We start from the raw sequence: 17,102 nt of genomic DNA, 5'->3' as shown, positions 1-17,102 counted from the left end.
ATTTAAAAGCAACAAATACAAAATAACAATATATAGGGACACGATTACATACAATACATACAGGCAAGACTAGCTTTCTATCAGTCTCTTTAAAAAGGGAAGGGCCTGGGACACAATCAGTAACAATACTGTCTACTTCAGTCGTCACAACTGTGGTTGCAATCCCGCTGGTCTTTGTTTCAGCCAAAGGTTCTGGCTTCTTCTAACTGCTATAGCATTTCACCTACACTGGCAGTATTGAAGATGTATGTGTGGCACAAGGTTATAGGGTGACTGACATGGTTTGTGCTGGCTGTATTGGTAACACCCCTGAGATAATAGAGGTATGCCTATTGTGTTTGTGATTGGCTGTCTCTGGCAGTGCTGAGCCAGTCATCCAATGACAGTGGCAATGATACTCCCATATTTTAAGGTGGCTCCTTTTCTTGCCATGTTTGCTTGTGAACAGTGCAATATGGAAGTACTGCAGGAACATTTTTATGAAAAGGTCCTATTCATCCAGCTTCTCCCTGACTGATCTAACCAAATCATTTTGGTGCTGTCAATATCCAATTCCCACCAAGGCATATTGCTCAAAGGTCAGTAGCAAGGTGGCCACTTGAGAACACAATCAACCCTTTTTTTGTGAGATGTCCTTAAGATGACCACTGCTCATCATCCCTAGTGTATTTAATGTGTGTGTTTTCTGTAGGGGGAGTCCTCTTTCCTCTCTTCCCCGGTTCCCTCACACCTCCTCGGGGTCCATGGGACCCTCGGCCCCCTGGGGAGTGTCTGTGTGGAGCCGGAGGATGGGTTTGTTACACATGGGGCACACGCTGCGGATCTCCAGCCACTTGAGCAGGCACCTGAGAGGAGAAAGACACTGTCAGCTTAAGGGCAGAGTCTGGTTCACCAACAGCATCTCTGTTTGCTTATAATGGGACTAAGACAGTCTTAACTCTTACGATGCTGTTGGCAAACCATAAAAAAGAACATTTACTATTACAATGGAAACTACCGCCTGGAATCATTTTTTAGTACACTTTGTAGCACAGACAAAAAGGAGACCGCTACTAATTTTATGGCAGTTTAGCTAAAATTGTGATTAAGAAATTTGGTTCCTTCTTCATAGAAAGTCTTTGCTCTCAAATTGTTAGACTGAGCATGAAATTGTGCAGAAAAAAATTCCACACAGGCATATATAATAAACCTTACATTTTTGTGAAAAGGTGTGCTACACAATTTCCCCTACCTGATGAATTAATATTTTCTTAAGGCGGTGCTGATGTACAATAACTGCTTGTGACAGGTGTGGACTTCATGAAAAAGGTATGATTACATTGGATGGTTGCTCAGTCACTTGTAATTAAGGTGCTGGCACAAATGTATTAAGTTGCAGTCAGTTGTATAGTTAGTTGTGCACATAATTTAGAATGTGTTTGAGACCATAGCACAGTTGTTTTCTACCTAGTGACATGTTACGAAGAGTTATGGAAAGTACAGGAGACACTATGTGTTACTTCTTCTTAAAAGCTTATCAAACAAGATAAAAAAAAGAAAACATTGAATTAAGTTGTACATTTTAACTATTGTAACACTCACTTCTTGTGAAATGCATGTGAGCATGGGCACACTCCCAGTTCATCTCTGGTCCTGAACTCTTCCAGACACACCGCACAAGTTTGCTGCAGGAACAGAAAAAAACGGTGTGGTTAGTTTGTGTGTAATTTACCGTACATGCATGTAGTTCATGTTTTTTACTCCATATTTATTCAACAGTGGTACCTCACCACAGCCAAGAATATTGCCACCACTTTTGCCACAATTTAATTTGGCCCAGATGCCCAACATACCACAAACAAGTATAAGGGAAGTGTTTTTAAATGGTGCTTTTATCATAACCAAAATGGAAATGGACATACATAGAATCAAAACCACAATTACCCCCAGCCGCCACTACTACAAGACTTCTAAAAAGCAATCTTTTTAGGAATCAGAAAAGAAGCACATTTTTATTGACACCTATTTGTTTTTGAGACTTCACAATGCATTTTGAATGAGTCATAAGAATTGTTCTACAAGTAGAGAGCCAAGCAAGCTCAAATAGAGGCATTTTTTTAAATGGCTGCATTTGAGATACAAGTTTTTTTCAGGACATCTCCAATATGCGTGTCTGAGTGAGTGCATGTGCATGCATGTTAATCACATCTGAAGGGGGGAAATGATTGAGTCACCCTCCTAATGCCATGTTCAATAAATCATCTGAGCTGGCATGCAAACACTGTGGGCCACGTCACATGTGCACGGTTGCCACGGTGTAACATGTACAGTCAGCTCGAGCTACATGTAAAAGCATTTCCAGAAAGAGAGATACTTACTCCTAGAAGGCTCAGTTTCTTGCTTGCTCCCTTCAGCACCACCTATAGTTTGAAGAGGGAGAGGAAAAGAGAGAGGCGTTGGGCCATGTGAATGATGTGTCAGCACTATTATGTTGGCAGTAAATCTGTGGGACTCTTCAGCTGCGGTCAATGTTCAGATGTGAATGTGGCTTGATTCTATCTGCAAGAGTGTTGTCTACTTTTGTGTTTTTTAGTAGTTAAAAAATAGGCCAAATTATGAATACAGACAGGTATTGTGTTGACAGTAAAGAAAGTAGCAGCTGGAGACTAATCTCCCCTGGGGCAGAAAACATTTAGATAGTTATCAAGTGTCACCACACCTACCACACCATACTCTCACACCCTGGTACCTGCATGCTATAAACTTTTCACACTGCTAGAACCCAAAAACATAATTTGAGTGAAGGTAATGGCACATATGAGCCAGGGGGATGGAGCCAAGGTCATCTATAAAGGGTGGTGTTAAGTTTCACAGTTGACGACAACACTGTGAAACGCTATAGCAATATTTTTAACCTGTCTCAGACGCCAGTGTTACATGTGCACCTATAGTGACAGATACTGCAGTAACGCACCTCATTGTAGCTGAACTGCTCCCGCGCTCCCTGCTGTTTCAACCTGAAATCGATAGATAGATTATTTCATGCATGTTAGTCATCCATACTCCTACCCCATATTTCCTACCAATAGTCTACTTAACATGTACTTAAAATGGCACCAGCATACATTTATAGAATTCCACAATTGTTTACATTTTATGGCTTTATTGTTTTAATTTGTGTGCTTATGTTCTTTTTGTCTTTACCCTGCTGAATCCTATTACTTTTGCTGCTGCAACAACCTGCTGCAAACATGGCAACCTTTTGGGCAACTCTGATGGGCAACAGTGTCCATAAAGTTGCCTCATGATTGTTGCTATTATCATATAGGAATATTTTATTGCCAGGACACGTTTAAATTGATTTTTGACCCAGCTGTTGTGCACTGTGTTGCCCGCTGCAAACAGCGTTGTTGCGTTTCTACATTGCCAAAAATTGCCTTGTGCAGCACCCTCTTATACTAATCCTCCTCTTCTACGTCCTACTTTTCCCACATTTCCTCCTTTTCTTCCTATACATTCACCTCTTCCCTCCAGATGTCCATCACCCAATCCCTCATTCTCCCAAACTTCCTCCACCTACCTGAATAGGTAGCAGCAGAAGATGAGGCTGAGCATGAAGACGAAGAGGCCAATGCCCAGCACGATAACGTACACATTGAGCGGGAGGTGATAGATGTCGAACGTCATGCTGCAGGACTGTTCAGAGCGCTGGAAACCCAAACCACACAGGCATCCTGCTAAGAAGAATTTGGAAATACAGAGGACATACCTTACAATGGTTTAGGTAACAGATTTATTTAAGAAAAACAAGAATAAAATCAGTATTTTCTTTTTTTTTTGCATCGTAGGTGCAAGAGTTCAAAATGTTACTTTATGACAGTAAGTGGTAAGTGTAAGGAATATCCTCCCTCTCAACTCCCTTATGTGATTGAATTTTTGTCATTCCAGATTAGGTCTGTCATAAGCGATTACTACTTGAATTGAACTTTTCATAAGACTTAAATACTTTTTTCTTTAAGGGGTTACTGCATTGTAAGTTTGTTCACAGCCTCGTTCATTTACCAGTCTTGTAAGCTGTATTTTTCTTCATCAAAATAGAAGGCAATTGCACAAATTCTATGCAGTCTTCCAACTTCATCACTTATTATCAACATTATAATCACCTCTCTTGCAAGCTTCTCTCCAGATCTATAGTTAGCACTGGAAGTGCAAGTCTAAATTGGCAGCATGTGCCTTAGGCACTGCAAACTAAATTGGAGGGCCGATCGCACTGTTACAGTTTAGAGAGCAGTTAAGCTCTTGATTTCTGTGAAAACCTTTTTCCTTTGTCTGGGATTGCTAGTAATCCAAAAAACTTCAAGTGTACAGTGAAGTGAGAGAGGAATCGTGGCAGAGAAGTATGAGTCAGCATAGCATGAACTGGAACATACAGTACCATCACATGTGGTACCACCAGCACAGTACATAAGACCACTCAATCACTGGGTGCCTCCAGACTCAAAACAAAACATTTACATATTAGTGGAAGTACGTTTGCCCCACAAAAGGTTCTACAGTACATGGCATTAGCTCAGGCTTCACACAATCAGAGAGCTTTGTTGACAGGCAAATATTTGGTGAGGAGGTTAGCTTAATGGCTGGCATTTGGCTGCAGGCCGGTCCAGAGAGCTGACTGAGGCTGTAGTGGCGACTGAGGCTACGTAGAGCTGCGTGTTAATTGGCTGTGAACAAGACAAACATGGAGTACAGACACCACTTTTGCCATACCACCATCTGTTCCACAGGCCCTATAGAGGTGACTGGTGGGGTATGGTGTGTGTGTGTGTGTGTGTGTGTGTGTGTGTGCACGTGTGTCTCGGCATTGGGGGATGGAGGAGTAGGGGTCTCTAATGCCTGTCTGCATGTCTTTGTAAGACAGAAATTCATGTGAGTGTGTGTGTGTGTGTTGGGGGTTGGGGTATATTCATCAGAAAGAACTCTGGGGACCAAAGCACCATTTGGTGAAACAATGGCAGAGGAAGCCCCACTTCCATGGGCCACATGTGTTCTTATTAATTTGCACCGAGGATGCTCTTTGCCAGCTTCTAAATGTCCATGTGTCTCTCTTTAGAGTGAATGAATGGGTACAGCTTGCACACTGTGGGGGGTATGGTTGGGATAATTTGACATGGCTGGGGAGCTGGGGGTTGGTGGGGGACGTGGGGTGGGGTGGGGGATGAGGGGTGGGGTGGGGGAGATAGTGTAGAGAAGACCTAGGATAGCATATTCTGTGTTGTGACAAGAAATAGAATGAAGCAGCTATGGATGCATTGTAGAATCATTCATACAGACAGAGAATAACAATATTATGGAATAAGGTGAGAGAATAAAATAGAAGAATGTTCAGTTACTGTTGTTATAGCTGCAGTGTACAACCAAACTTGACCTTAGAAATGCAGCTCCCCATCCCCATCACCATCCTCAAAACACTCTCAAAGTTGCCATTTGCTCAAGCATAGCCATTACCCAGATCCTGTTAGCTAGAAGCCAGCAACTAAGTAACTGAGTACAACAGTTAGTTATGAGATACAAGCAATGTGCTGTATGTACAGGCTTCCACCCTTGTGTATTTGGCAGACAGTGGAGAAATCCACTTACCGTTACACCATTGAAATGGTTGCATGAAATTTGACTCCCAGGGCGGCAGCAGCAAATTCAAACCCTGTGAAGACAAGGCTGAAGCCCGGATAAGAGCCAAGCTCGTGGGCCGCAGCTCCGGAGACTGGATCTGTGGAGCTACAGGCCTTGAATCAGTCACCCCAGCTGGAACTCTCTTTTGTTGGGTGCGCGTAGCTTGTTAGCTCCTTCAAAAAAACACCATTAAGTTCAGTTTTCAGATTTGTTCAGATTCCACAAATCCTTGGAGGTTTTGTTGGCTCAGCAGTCTGTGCTGCCCAGCATTCCCAAATCTGGATTAACCCTCCGAGTTAAGATTGGGAGATTTGGGATTGGGGTTTGGACTGGGATTGAAGACCTTGTGTGCTCCTGGATCTCAGCAACAATGATGTCATCACAGTAGACACAGACAAGACTGAGAAGGGGGAGACAAAGAAATCTTGTTCAGTGGAATTGATTGTTTGTCAGCTGCCTCATACCATGTATCGATGTCAGATGATATTCAGGAGTTGTTATTACCAAAAGCTGAATCACAGTCACAATTTCATAAACAACACAGGCTTCTCATCGACAAGAAATGTTTACCTTTACAGTGTAGAAGGCCTCCTTTCACTTCAGTTTGCATCTGCAGTATTTTCCCCTCATCAACTTCAGTGACATCCACCGTCCAAAATGACAGTCCCTGTCCAATGAGGGTAATTTGCTGGCATTAGTCTCTGCTTTGTCCTCCTCGCAAATCTGCTTTTTAACAGAGGATTTTCACAAGCCTTATCCCTCTTTCCTGTCCTCTGTAGTCTCCTCCTCCAATCCTCTGATCTTGTAGGGGGTATTCCTTCTCAGTGGAAGCCAAAGATGTGCTTCCCTCAAAACCCAAACAAAGTGAACACAGCTCCATGCAGTCAAACAGTCTTCAAGCTGGGTTTGGTATTTTGCTGGTGTGTGTGTCAGTCAGTGCATGTGTGTATGTAGGGGGGATCCTACTCTCCCTCTAACCATCTGCTCCTTCAATTGAGAAAAATCAGAGACAAAGGCAGTGTGTGTGTACGAGTGTGTCTGCGTGTGTCGTATTCAGTCTCTCCCACCTCCAGCTGGCTTTGTCATGGCAGGCTTCCCTCTTCCTCTTTCAATCCATAATGGTGTCCAGAGTGCCTGCTTTGCCTATTGCTGTCTCTGTGCTGCCTGCCTGCCTCCCCTGCTCTGCTCTGCTCTGGGTTTGTAAACAGATCTCTGCTCATGTGACCAGCCGTTTTGCCTCGCAACTCTCCTCTCCCTCAGCCCTCCCTCACTACCTCTGTCCTCCAATCTCTAGGCAGAAGGAAGGCAGAATGAGCCAGACACTGACGAATAGGGCGTCTGCAAGCATGCTGGTGTTTATGTGTCTGTGTGTGCACGCCTCTGTGCGTGTGTGTGTGAGAGGGAGACAGACAGAGAGAGAGAGAGACACTTGCAGCAAAGTCAAGGGAGGCCCAGGTCAGTAACATGTGTACGGCTGCTGTCCTGACAACCAAAACAAAGCCAGTTGGGTGAAGAGGAAACAAGAGAAAGAGAGGCTGACCCCCCCACACACTCCACACACACACACATACATGCACTTCTCCCTCTTCTTAGAGCAAGAGCAAGCCCTGATTATTTTTCAGATTTGCTTTGTTTGATCTATATATAAACATCATGTCACTGTTATGGAGGAGGTGGAAGCACAAGGCAGAAAGAGAAGGGACAGGGAGAGGATCTCTACAGAGAGAGATAGAAAGAAAACAGAAGGGGAAGCAAGGTATGGAGAAAAACATTAGCGAGAGAGTGAGCGAGAGAGACACAGTGAGAGAAAATCACAGCCTGGACAAAGACATTGCACATCCACCCCCACACCAGTGGCCCTGGCTGCCAATTCGCTGAGGGAGAGAACAGCTGCTGGGCTACTGGGCTAGCAGTGAGTTGGTCAAGGGGAGCGCTGCTCCACTAATCCTCAAGGGAAGGGAGGGAGAGGCTTCCATGGGATCCATGTCGTTTTCATTCATCCCCCTCTAATAATGACATTACTGTTGAATACTTAGGAACAGCTGGGTTGACTGCACAGATGTATGAGCAAAAATACACTGCATAATACACTGCATGGGTTGTTGGATGTTTACAAGGCTCCAGATCAAAGATGATGTGTCAATTGTGAGTGGCTTTGAGGATGTGTTGTCATAGTTGGTATATCAAGGATACTTGTTTTGGTAAGAGTACGCCCTCTTGTGATATATTGTGAAAACACCATTGCATCAACAGCTTCCTAAACTATAACTATATGTACATATTCACCTGTAATGAATATTCTGTAAAAGAGGCCCACAGCTGAAGGCTTTATCAAACATAGAGGAAACAAGCAATTCCTGAAGGCCTCAGTGAAAAGCATTTTACCTGGGAGCCACTTATAGTGAGAGTGAGAAGAAGTGAGCATGAGAAAGAGAGACAGATGCAAATGTTGACCTTGCTTTCTTTGTATCATGTAAATTGTTATGGCCGTGAGTGTGTTTTCACAACCATGTTTGCATACAACCTAGGCATGCCTGACTGGACATACAGTCGTATTATGGGAAATCTGCCTAAGACAAACCATAATAAACTGATAATATACCAATGGGGGTCAATTGAAAAGTGGACATTTTTGAACAGCCAATTCAAAGTTGTTGTTTTTCCAGGACACTGACAGCTCGTAACACTGAGAGCCATGGGATTCTTGTTAACATGGAACTGCAGATCCAAAGATTGTCTGATAATGACAGGCAAAGTACTCATCTAACGTTTTTACTAATGTTTAACTAAGTAGACTTTGAAATGTGGCAGTAAAGTAATGATGTAGTGGGGGGGGGGGGGGGGGGGGGGGGGGGACACCTACAGGACAGGTTTTCCTTATAAGCTCATAAGTGTGACCCATTTTATCAAGTTTTGTTTTGTGCTTTTGTGTGCCTGTACTTGAGAGACACATGAACATTTTTCATTTTTCATTGATCAATGAAAAATCTGCTGGAGTAATGTGCCAGTATTAGCCTGATAGTTCTATTCTGCAGACTCATAGACTCTTCTCATATTATTGCCAAGCCTTGTTAGGGTACTTTCAACAATATTTCATGGCTTTGTGGTCCTTTGTTTAGGAAATATAACAGCGTTGTTTGTGTTGTGAGTTTTGGACTACACCCAGCAGCAACAATATGATTGTTGATTTTCACTAGACACCTTCAGTGTAGATTGTACTGTCTGCAAACCAAAAATATCACAATACATGTTGATAGACAATCTCCAAATTTTGCCACTTGCTGGTTAATATGCTCAAGCATTGTACTTGGCACTGAGCTAAATGATACCATCAGTCAAACTACAAATTGTGATGAATTTCATTTTATATTAATTCACAAAATTATCTATGCATCAAAGCAAAAATGACATTCAACTGAATTACAGCACTATATTTCTAATTGACTTTTTTTAATCTAAAATTAATGTAAAATGCTTCTTTGGATACAGACACAAAATAATTTCTTGAAACCCTAAAACAATGTTTCTGGAAGCTAATGAATAGCCAACCAGAGCCTTTCCCACTCTTTTCTCTTTGAAATGTTCAAACCTTACTGTAGTACACTGCCCACTCCTTTTTCCCCATGTCATGGGTGTGTCCATTAACAAACCCGTTTGGCCCTCCATTGACCTCTTTATTCAGTCTATCATTGTCTTCACCATCTGGTTGGTCCTTTCTCAGAGCCAGAGGCGGCTTACAGGTGTGCCAGTTCCACAAGACTTTATTCATATCATCCTGGGCTCTTATACCAAGAAGCTTCTCTTCGTCGCTTCTCTTCTTGTCTTCATCATCATCGTCGCTGTCGTCCCTGTTGGAGCGATGGCGGTGGAAGCTGCGCATCTCTCCGCTGACGTTCTCAAAGTACTGATGGATGCAAACCTTCGCAAAGCTCTTGGCATGCTCCTTGCAGGTCTCATCAAACATCTTGCGCTCAATGTCAATGTAGTGTGACCAGTACTTGGTCTTGAGGAAGGCGGCCTGACTAAAGCATGGTCGAATAGCTCTAATCATGAAGGCCATGAAAGTCATCATGAGCAAGAACATCCACCCACATGCCTGCAAAATATAAATATGTATGAATACATAGCAAGCTAAATTTAGAAAAATGTATGTTTACTAGAAAAGGAAAAAAGCAAGGGAAAAGGCAAATTGCTTGCCCATTATATCAGATTTTGGATTTGAAAAAAAAGCGTGCTAACTGTGCCCCAACTTTTTCCATCAAGTTATTACATTTCTAATAGCTGAAAAAGTACCGAAGCCAACTGTTTGCCTTCTGGAATAGGAAGCTTTTCTAGTGTTGAAAATCCATACTCATGTGGACAAACACAGGGCCAGTAGTTTTGAAACTATCATGGGCAAATGCAAGTGTCTTACTGGCATAGGTGACATCAGATAAACTGGTGCCATTTGGATAAAATAATTGAGCCCAGTTCACCAACTAGAGTCACAGCGGAGCCAAGTGGGTTGAGTGAAACAATGAAGCAACTAAAGATTTTCTAGTGAAGGGATTGGTTTTTATCAGAATGAAGTTTATTCATACAAACATTTCTCAGAGGCAGAGCCATGCTGGAGGCAGAAATGATCTTATTGGTTCAGTTAAACTTCAGTGGGCGGAGACAAAGAACCAGTTTTAAGTAAAGCTAGACCGAAGCCCAGTGAAAAGGCAAGAAGTTAAGAAAAGAGGTAGCTAATATGCAAAAAAGTTCAAATCATACTAGCCTATAACTGGGTACGCTAGTTTTTATATATATATATATATATATATATATATATATATACACACACATATATATATATATATATATATATATATATATATATATATATATATATATATATATATAGTTCCTCATCGAGTTCCTTTTTTGCCATTCAAGTTTGCCAGTTAGCCAACTTGCGTGCCAAAACATTTGGCTCTGCCCATTATTTCTGCCTTGAGAACATCTCCGCCTCCAAGAATTGTTTTTATAACTAAAACTTCAATCTGCTGGCTTCTCAGTGTAAAACCATTCACAAAAAAAACACACCTACCTGTGATATACACTTGATGTATCGAGACGCCGCCACTCTTATTTCTTGCTGGTCAAATAGGTCTTTGCATGGAATTTTTGCCAGCAGTTTCATCTTCTCCGTCTCTGACATACCCTTAATGAGACTGGAATTCCCAAATTGGTCAATATCCAAGTTGATGCTGAAAGCGCACAGGAAGCTCTTCCCATCCATGAGAGTGACAGATACCCACACTGCAGGAGCTATCAAGGATCGCTGTGTAATCGAACAGAACATGTAGCGAAGGATTGCTGGGTCCTTACTCCGTTTCCCTGTTGGCCTTTTCCACTCCTCCGCAAGCATTGACACATTATTGTTCAGTACAAATCCTAACATAAAGAACCATATAGGTGGAATAATAAGTAGTCCAATCCCATAAGCGTAGTTGTACTCTGGTATACAGGGGCAGCTGAACTCAAAGGCAGAGTACATTTGTGCACTAGCTAGTGCCATAATACCGCAGATCCCATTCATAAAAGACTCCTGGTTGGATTGAAGGAACTGGAACATCATACGAAACTTATCCATCTTGGAAGATGTGGCTCTTTGTTTCCAAAGTAATTAAATCTGTGAAAACAATTAGGCAGTAAGTCAAACTGCAGTAGTTTGAAATCAATCAGTGAGAATGAGAGGGGCAAGGGGCCACAATAAATATCACGCTGAACCTTGTATCCTCGTTGTATACATAAACAAATCACTCAAGGAGCAATAATTAAGACATTAAATAGGGCACTATACTTGTCCTATGTGGAAATGAAGATCTAGATGGTACCACAATATGTTTTGAGTGAACTATCTAAATCAGCTTTCATGGACAGTTATATTTCAACAGTTTGATGTACCTGGAGAGAACAATATGCAAACAGCCATCTAGAGATATATATTGGTTGTTATGTACAAAACAAACACACACACTTACCTAATATGAGTCAGTCTCAAGAGCAGATAATCAAAAAGAAAATACAGAAAAAGTCAAACCAAGCCAAAATCCATAGTAAATTACATGCAGTTCTTGATGTACTTATACATTGTCCCTGTTAACGACAAAGACTCGACTGTCGAACTCTCTATAGGGATGTTTCCAGCAGACCGCATCATCTGTCATCATGCCCCTCCCTTCACAGGCACCTGCTTTTTACTGTTCTGATGTAACAAAAGATTCCCATTCACTCCCCACTGTCTCAAAAGGAAACATGTTACATGCCGTGAAAAACTCTTAGTTTCCAGTCAGTCATTACACAATTGTCAGGAATTTGTTTTCTTCCGTTGATGCAGTAGTAGTAATGAGTTATTTCAAGTTACCTGAACTTTGGGGGAAACAGTGTTGTGTTCAGCTGTAGCCATAGCTACACACGAGATTTCAGACATGCAAAAATGGTCTCAAACCATGCAAATGACTGTGGCTTTGGCTTGGAAATTTGGTTATTATCTAAGAGGTGAAGGATGAATCTGTTTCCACTTGTTCAATCAGTGCCAATTGTAAAGGAGCTATTACCTCATCACATGCCAAAAATAAAACAATAATTAAGTCTTTAATCGTTAACCTTTTTGTTAGTTTATTTCTCATACCCCTGTCACATGTCTTTATTTGGTAACTCTACTACAATAAATGGCATAGTTTTATTGACATTAGCTGCCCCTCATACGTGTGTCATCCTTTATTTGGACCCAACTGCACCCATCGAAATGAAGCGGAGCTAGACAAACCAGTTAGTACCCCACAGGAAGATGAAAGGCAGGGGCTTACTACCCTATTCATGGACACAAACCATTGCCCACACATCATTAGTTCTTGTTTGTGCAACACTATCTGATCAAATGCTTGGTCCTTCGTCTCATATTACAAATATAATATATTGTCATAACTATAGATTCATTCATGGAGCCAAAGACAAGAAACTACAAAGTAAATGGTTCATCTTAGATTCTGCTCTGAATATGCACTTACAGGAAGTCTGTGCTAGCCGTTTTAGTCTGTGTGTTGCAGGGGAAAATATCACACCGCAGCATATGGGTAGGGTGCTCAGGAAATAAGTCACGAAAGACAACCTACAACTCTAAAATAGGAAGAGATAACTGAGCCTGCCGCTGTACAAGGTTAGTCTCTTGCTTCTTCCTTTGTACCTATCCACAGATGATCGGAAGGCTTTTGCATTACAGTATTACATCTTCTTCTGGTACGTATATTGTTGTAATTCTCCTTTGTTTTTATGCACAGTAGTAAATTGTGTTTTATATTGTGTAAGCAAAGAAATGTGTAAAGAGGATGCTTTCAGGGCCATCAAGGAAGTGATGACTTCCTCTCTTGCTTTGCAGCATCGTTATACTAGTGAAATTTGCCAATATGAACATGTCACATATTTTTATACTATATCATTACAAGGATTTTTTCATTCAGTCCTTTTTTATATATTTCATGGAACACTGTAAGCCAAATCGTGACAATTAATGGTAATTTAGTTACATTTACTGTATAATGTAATCAAATGTTCTTGATCACCAGGAAAAGTGAAAAGTGAATGCAAAATCAAAGCTTGAACACTCAATATTTCTTTGTGATGTTTGATCCATTCGCAGATAATATTAAAGATGCAAGATATTCTCCTTCGAGTGTTTGTGGTGGCTCTGGGTCTGATTATGCACCCAAAGGAGGACCCCAGGGTTGAGCAATGGGATGATATCATCGCAGTGGGCATGCGAGAACATGAAGAGAGGCTGCTGAGGGAAGGAGAGAAACTGGACCAGGACATGACACCTATCAGTCGGGAAATGACACATGCCGACGCTGAAGGGCCTCAGCTAGACCTAAAAAACATCCACGAGGAACCAGTTTCCAGTGAGTCTGACCAGCATGTGGCTCAAACTGATAATTTGGCTTTGGTAGAAGATGTGACTCTCACCACCAACGAACATTCAGAAGAAGAGGACAATGCTGATCACAAACTGAGCCAAGTCAAGTCTGATCCAAGCTTGCCACGAGAGGATGAGCGTGAACCTGAAACCGACGTGAAGACTTCACAAGTAGAACATGAGCATCAACCAGTTGCGCCCCATGCAAAGGGCCATTTAAAGCTGAGTGAGAACGATTCCTCTAAGGATAGTAAAGAGAGAGAAGACATCCAGGCTAGTGGTTCTTTTACAGACCCAAGCATATCACAAGGGCAACAAGAACGGATTGAGACGGAGGAAGTATCTATCTCACAGCAAGAAGTGCCTCTATCGCACCTCCACACTGAGACATCGGAGGAGGAGGATTTAGGGATGACCATCGCTGACTGGGAGAAGGATTACCTGTGGTACCTATGGAACACAATCTCCATTATCTCCATGATCCGCTTCTTCGGGAAATACCTCAGGAGAAATTCCCACAGGAGATATGGAGAAGATGACACTTCTGAACACGGCCCGTTCCCGGTGAACTGCATCTCTGCTGAAGTGCCACTGCCAGACAGTGACACTCTACAGCGTTTTCATTCTAAATGTATTCAAGACTCATCCAGTAAGAGGTGGAGAGAGGTTGGATTTTTGGAGGGATTTGCAAATGACCTTTTAAAGGCCATGAAGACCATGAGTGGTAGAAATGGCGGTATGATAATTGAGGACTTTCAGATGGTGGAGGATGTGTGTGAGATCATTGTCTCCTTTACTCCACCAGAGCCATATAGTTTTCAGTGTCAGCTCTGGAGCAACCAGACCAGTGATATGCTACCAGATATGCCAGTTTGTGGTAAAATAAAAATGGTGGAAAATGTAAAGATCCAAAATGGCTGCCACTGTGAATCTTCTGATATAGGAGATGATGTGGTATGCCTGCTGCATTGTGAGAGTAAGAATGTAAAGGCAAAAATGACTGATGTTTATGATGGCCTTCTTTGCATGAAGAACACCCCCTTCCTATCAAAATCCCAGGTTACCAAATGGTTTCAGAGCGCCATCAGACAAGCATGGGCACTGATATCCCATAAATATGAGTTTGAGCTGAACTTTCGCAACATTGATGCTCCAGGTGCTTTGGTAGTTCGATTCAGATCAGGGAAGAAGATGAGCTTTAATATGAATCCTGTGGTGAAACTCAACAGAGATGCTCATTTCTTCATTACTCCTCACTCCACAAACAACTTGGACACTTTCTGGACACTCTCGGTAACCGCCTACGAGGATCGTTTACTACACCATCTCTCCAAAAGCCTGCCTCAAAACTCATGTCACATTCAAACTCTTGAAATTGTACATTTCCTTCATAAGAGACAGACAGCATTGACAGGAAGTAGTGCTCTTAAAGATTCTCATTTCAAAACCACACTGATGCACCTGCTTTTGACCAAGGCTCCATCACAGTGGCACCCTGACTACATAGCTTCTAGGCTCCGGGACTTACTGGTCTTTGTGGAGAAAAGTCTTCAGCAAAAATTGCTGCATCACAGTCTTATTGGGAACCCTTCAACTCAAAATGACATTGAACTCCCAGTTGCATTGTCTCAAGCAAAGCCTGTGAATCTCTTCCACCCCCTTGTGGTACACGACTGCCTCTACACAAATGCGGTAATGCATTTCCAGGAGATGCTGAAAAACACTCATATGCTGATACAGGATTACGTGCCAAGTAAAATGTAGATTGGATAAGAGTATGGAAGAAAAAAGTTGTCAAGGCTCAAATTTAATCCTCATAATATGTTGAAAAAAAAATGACATCCATTATGTTACAGGTCAAATTGACCCACACAGTTTAAAAAACAGGTAAAGAATCAGATCAAAACAGCAAAATATTATGGCTTGTCAGAAAATTCAGGAAGAAGAAATATGAGAACATATGATATATACACTATATTTAACTGTTTAATAAACATATTTCCTCTCACACAAGCTGTGGCATTTTGATAACTCTGTTTAATTAACGTAATGCAAAGATTTTCAATTTCCCTAAGTAGGCCTATATATTTTTTGTATTTTGTATAAGTAAGCTCAATTACAGTTACTAGATATTAGGGATGGGACGATCTGCTTATCTCACGATACAATTCGAGACATGATATGGGGTTCACGATTCGATACAACCACGATACTACTGTATGTGATCAATAAAAGTTCAGTGACAAAGTCTGACTGTGCAGAATTGTTTATTTCTGAGCCACAAATCTTCCTAGCAATGCCATTGGCTTGCTAGAATGTAAACAATTTAAAAATGTCAACAGTTTGGAGAGCTTGTGAAATTGTGATGGTTAATAGTCTCATTTGTGATTATAGCAGAACAACATGGAGCCAATATCACAATCATTTTTCTGCCTATGTGTTGTCACAGTTTTGTATTACGATATTTAATTTCCATATATCGTCCCGTCCCTAGTAGATATGATTTCACTCTGCCAAAGTAATCCCCTCACTTTTTCATTACTCTCCACATGAGCACAAAGTATGTGCTTTCTGCAGATGCATTTTCTGCACTGTACACACGTGGTGCTGGTTTTACCATCTTGAGGAAGGCAGACCTGGCATCTTTCAACTATGTTGTCCCTGAAAGCCCTTCCTCTATTTCAGTATCATCGTTGACACTGATAGACTTCCTGGACTGTCAGGCTTTTGGAGCTCATTTTTTAGCATCTATGCCTGACAGTTTATTGCAGCACTGAGTAGTGTGGGAAACCTACGGAGCCCCTCTGGGGTCACATGATAGGAAAAAAAGACGATGTGTAAATCCGTGCGAACGGATTTGTAAACTGAACGGAAACTGTTTGCAAATCCGTTCGCACGGATTGTGAATCCGAGGGCACGGTTTAGAAATCCGTGCGCAGTTTACAAATCCGTTCGCACGGATTTACAGTCTTTTCCTATCATGTGACCCCAGAGGGGCTCCGTAGAAACCTCCTTACCCCCACAGGGTAATCAGAACTAGTCATAATATACAAAGACATGTTTATTTTGGGTGTGTGCAACTGTCTTTGTACATGAAGTATCTGGGTCAAAATGACCTGTAACATCATATTTGTATACAAAGTCTGTACTGACTTCCACGACCCTAAATGAGGAAAAGTCAAGCAATTTCAGGGAGAAAAGAGGGTAACTAGTATTTCAGACAACTGGAAAGTGGTCAAATTGACCCGCAACATAAGGAGGGTTAAAGGATAAGGCCGGTGTTTTTAATGCATTGCTTACCGTCAACAAATCCTATGAAAACAATGAGTTTACTCTACTCCCGTTGCTTTGACTTCCCATGTACTGTTTTTAGCCGTCAACACGGAAGTAATTTGCTCCAATTGTAAGCTAAAAACCTTGTACAGCTCACAAAGACAGTTAAATTTAAAAAATTGCTAACTGTTACCACGAAAAGTCAAGCTATTGTAGTTATTACAAATAGGAACAAATTCAT

General features: G+C 41.7%; 3 protein-coding genes across 5 annotated transcripts; 1 reads left to right on the top strand and 2 right to left on the bottom strand.

Annotated features, from left to right (window-relative positions):
• Positions 1-39: 39 nt before the first annotated feature.
• LOC139664903 (RING finger protein 122) lies at positions 40-6,832 on the bottom strand. Of its 2 annotated transcripts, none has more exons than XM_071543897.1 (7): positions 6,220-6,832; positions 5,617-6,049; positions 3,560-3,716; positions 2,954-2,996; positions 2,358-2,399; positions 1,582-1,664; positions 40-845 (listed from the first exon to the last, which is right to left on the bottom strand). In XM_071543897.1, the coding sequence occupies exons 2-7, from the start codon at positions 5,639-5,641 to the stop codon at positions 725-727; spliced, it is 471 nt and encodes a 156-aa protein (XP_071399998.1). In that variant the 5' UTR covers positions 5,642-6,049; positions 6,220-6,832; the 3' UTR covers positions 40-724. The 2 variants fall into 2 exon arrangements, with proteins under 2 accessions (XP_071399998.1, XP_071399999.1); XM_071543898.1 differs by having other exon boundaries at positions 3,560-3,713.
• A 2,238-nt stretch (positions 6,833-9,070) lies between these two features.
• On the bottom strand, positions 9,071-16,928 carry calhm1b (calcium homeostasis modulator 1b). 2 transcript variants are annotated; one of them, XM_071543906.1, is made up of 3 exons: positions 16,889-16,928; positions 10,721-11,305; positions 9,071-9,745 (listed from the first exon to the last, which is right to left on the bottom strand). In XM_071543906.1, the coding sequence occupies exons 2-3, from the start codon at positions 11,264-11,266 to the stop codon at positions 9,233-9,235; spliced, it is 1,059 nt and encodes a 352-aa protein (XP_071400007.1). In that variant the 5' UTR covers positions 11,267-11,305; positions 16,889-16,928; the 3' UTR covers positions 9,071-9,232. The 2 variants fall into 2 exon arrangements, with proteins under 2 accessions (XP_071400007.1, XP_071400006.1); XM_071543905.1 differs by lacking the exon at positions 16,889-16,928 and adding an exon at positions 11,658-11,794.
• LOC139664905 (inositol 1,4,5-trisphosphate receptor-interacting protein) lies at positions 12,810-15,833 on the top strand. The gene is made up of 2 exons (XM_071543902.1): positions 12,810-12,915; positions 13,316-15,833. The coding sequence occupies exon 2, from the start codon at positions 13,328-13,330 to the stop codon at positions 15,350-15,352; it is 2,025 nt and encodes a 674-aa protein (XP_071400003.1). The 5' UTR covers positions 12,810-12,915; positions 13,316-13,327; the 3' UTR covers positions 15,353-15,833.
• Positions 16,929-17,102: the final 174 nt, after the last annotated feature.

This window comes from Centroberyx affinis, unplaced genomic scaffold, assembly GCF_046629955.1.
Source record: "Centroberyx affinis isolate AG114_WGS23_722 - 3 ecotype Tasmania unplaced genomic scaffold, CSIRO-AGI_Caff_v1 ptg004399l_1, whole genome shotgun sequence".
Taxonomy (NCBI): Eukaryota; Metazoa; Chordata; class Actinopteri; order Beryciformes; family Berycidae; genus Centroberyx; species Centroberyx affinis.
Note: the sequence above shows the minus strand (reverse complement) of the source record. Positions and strands in the feature narration are given on the sequence as shown.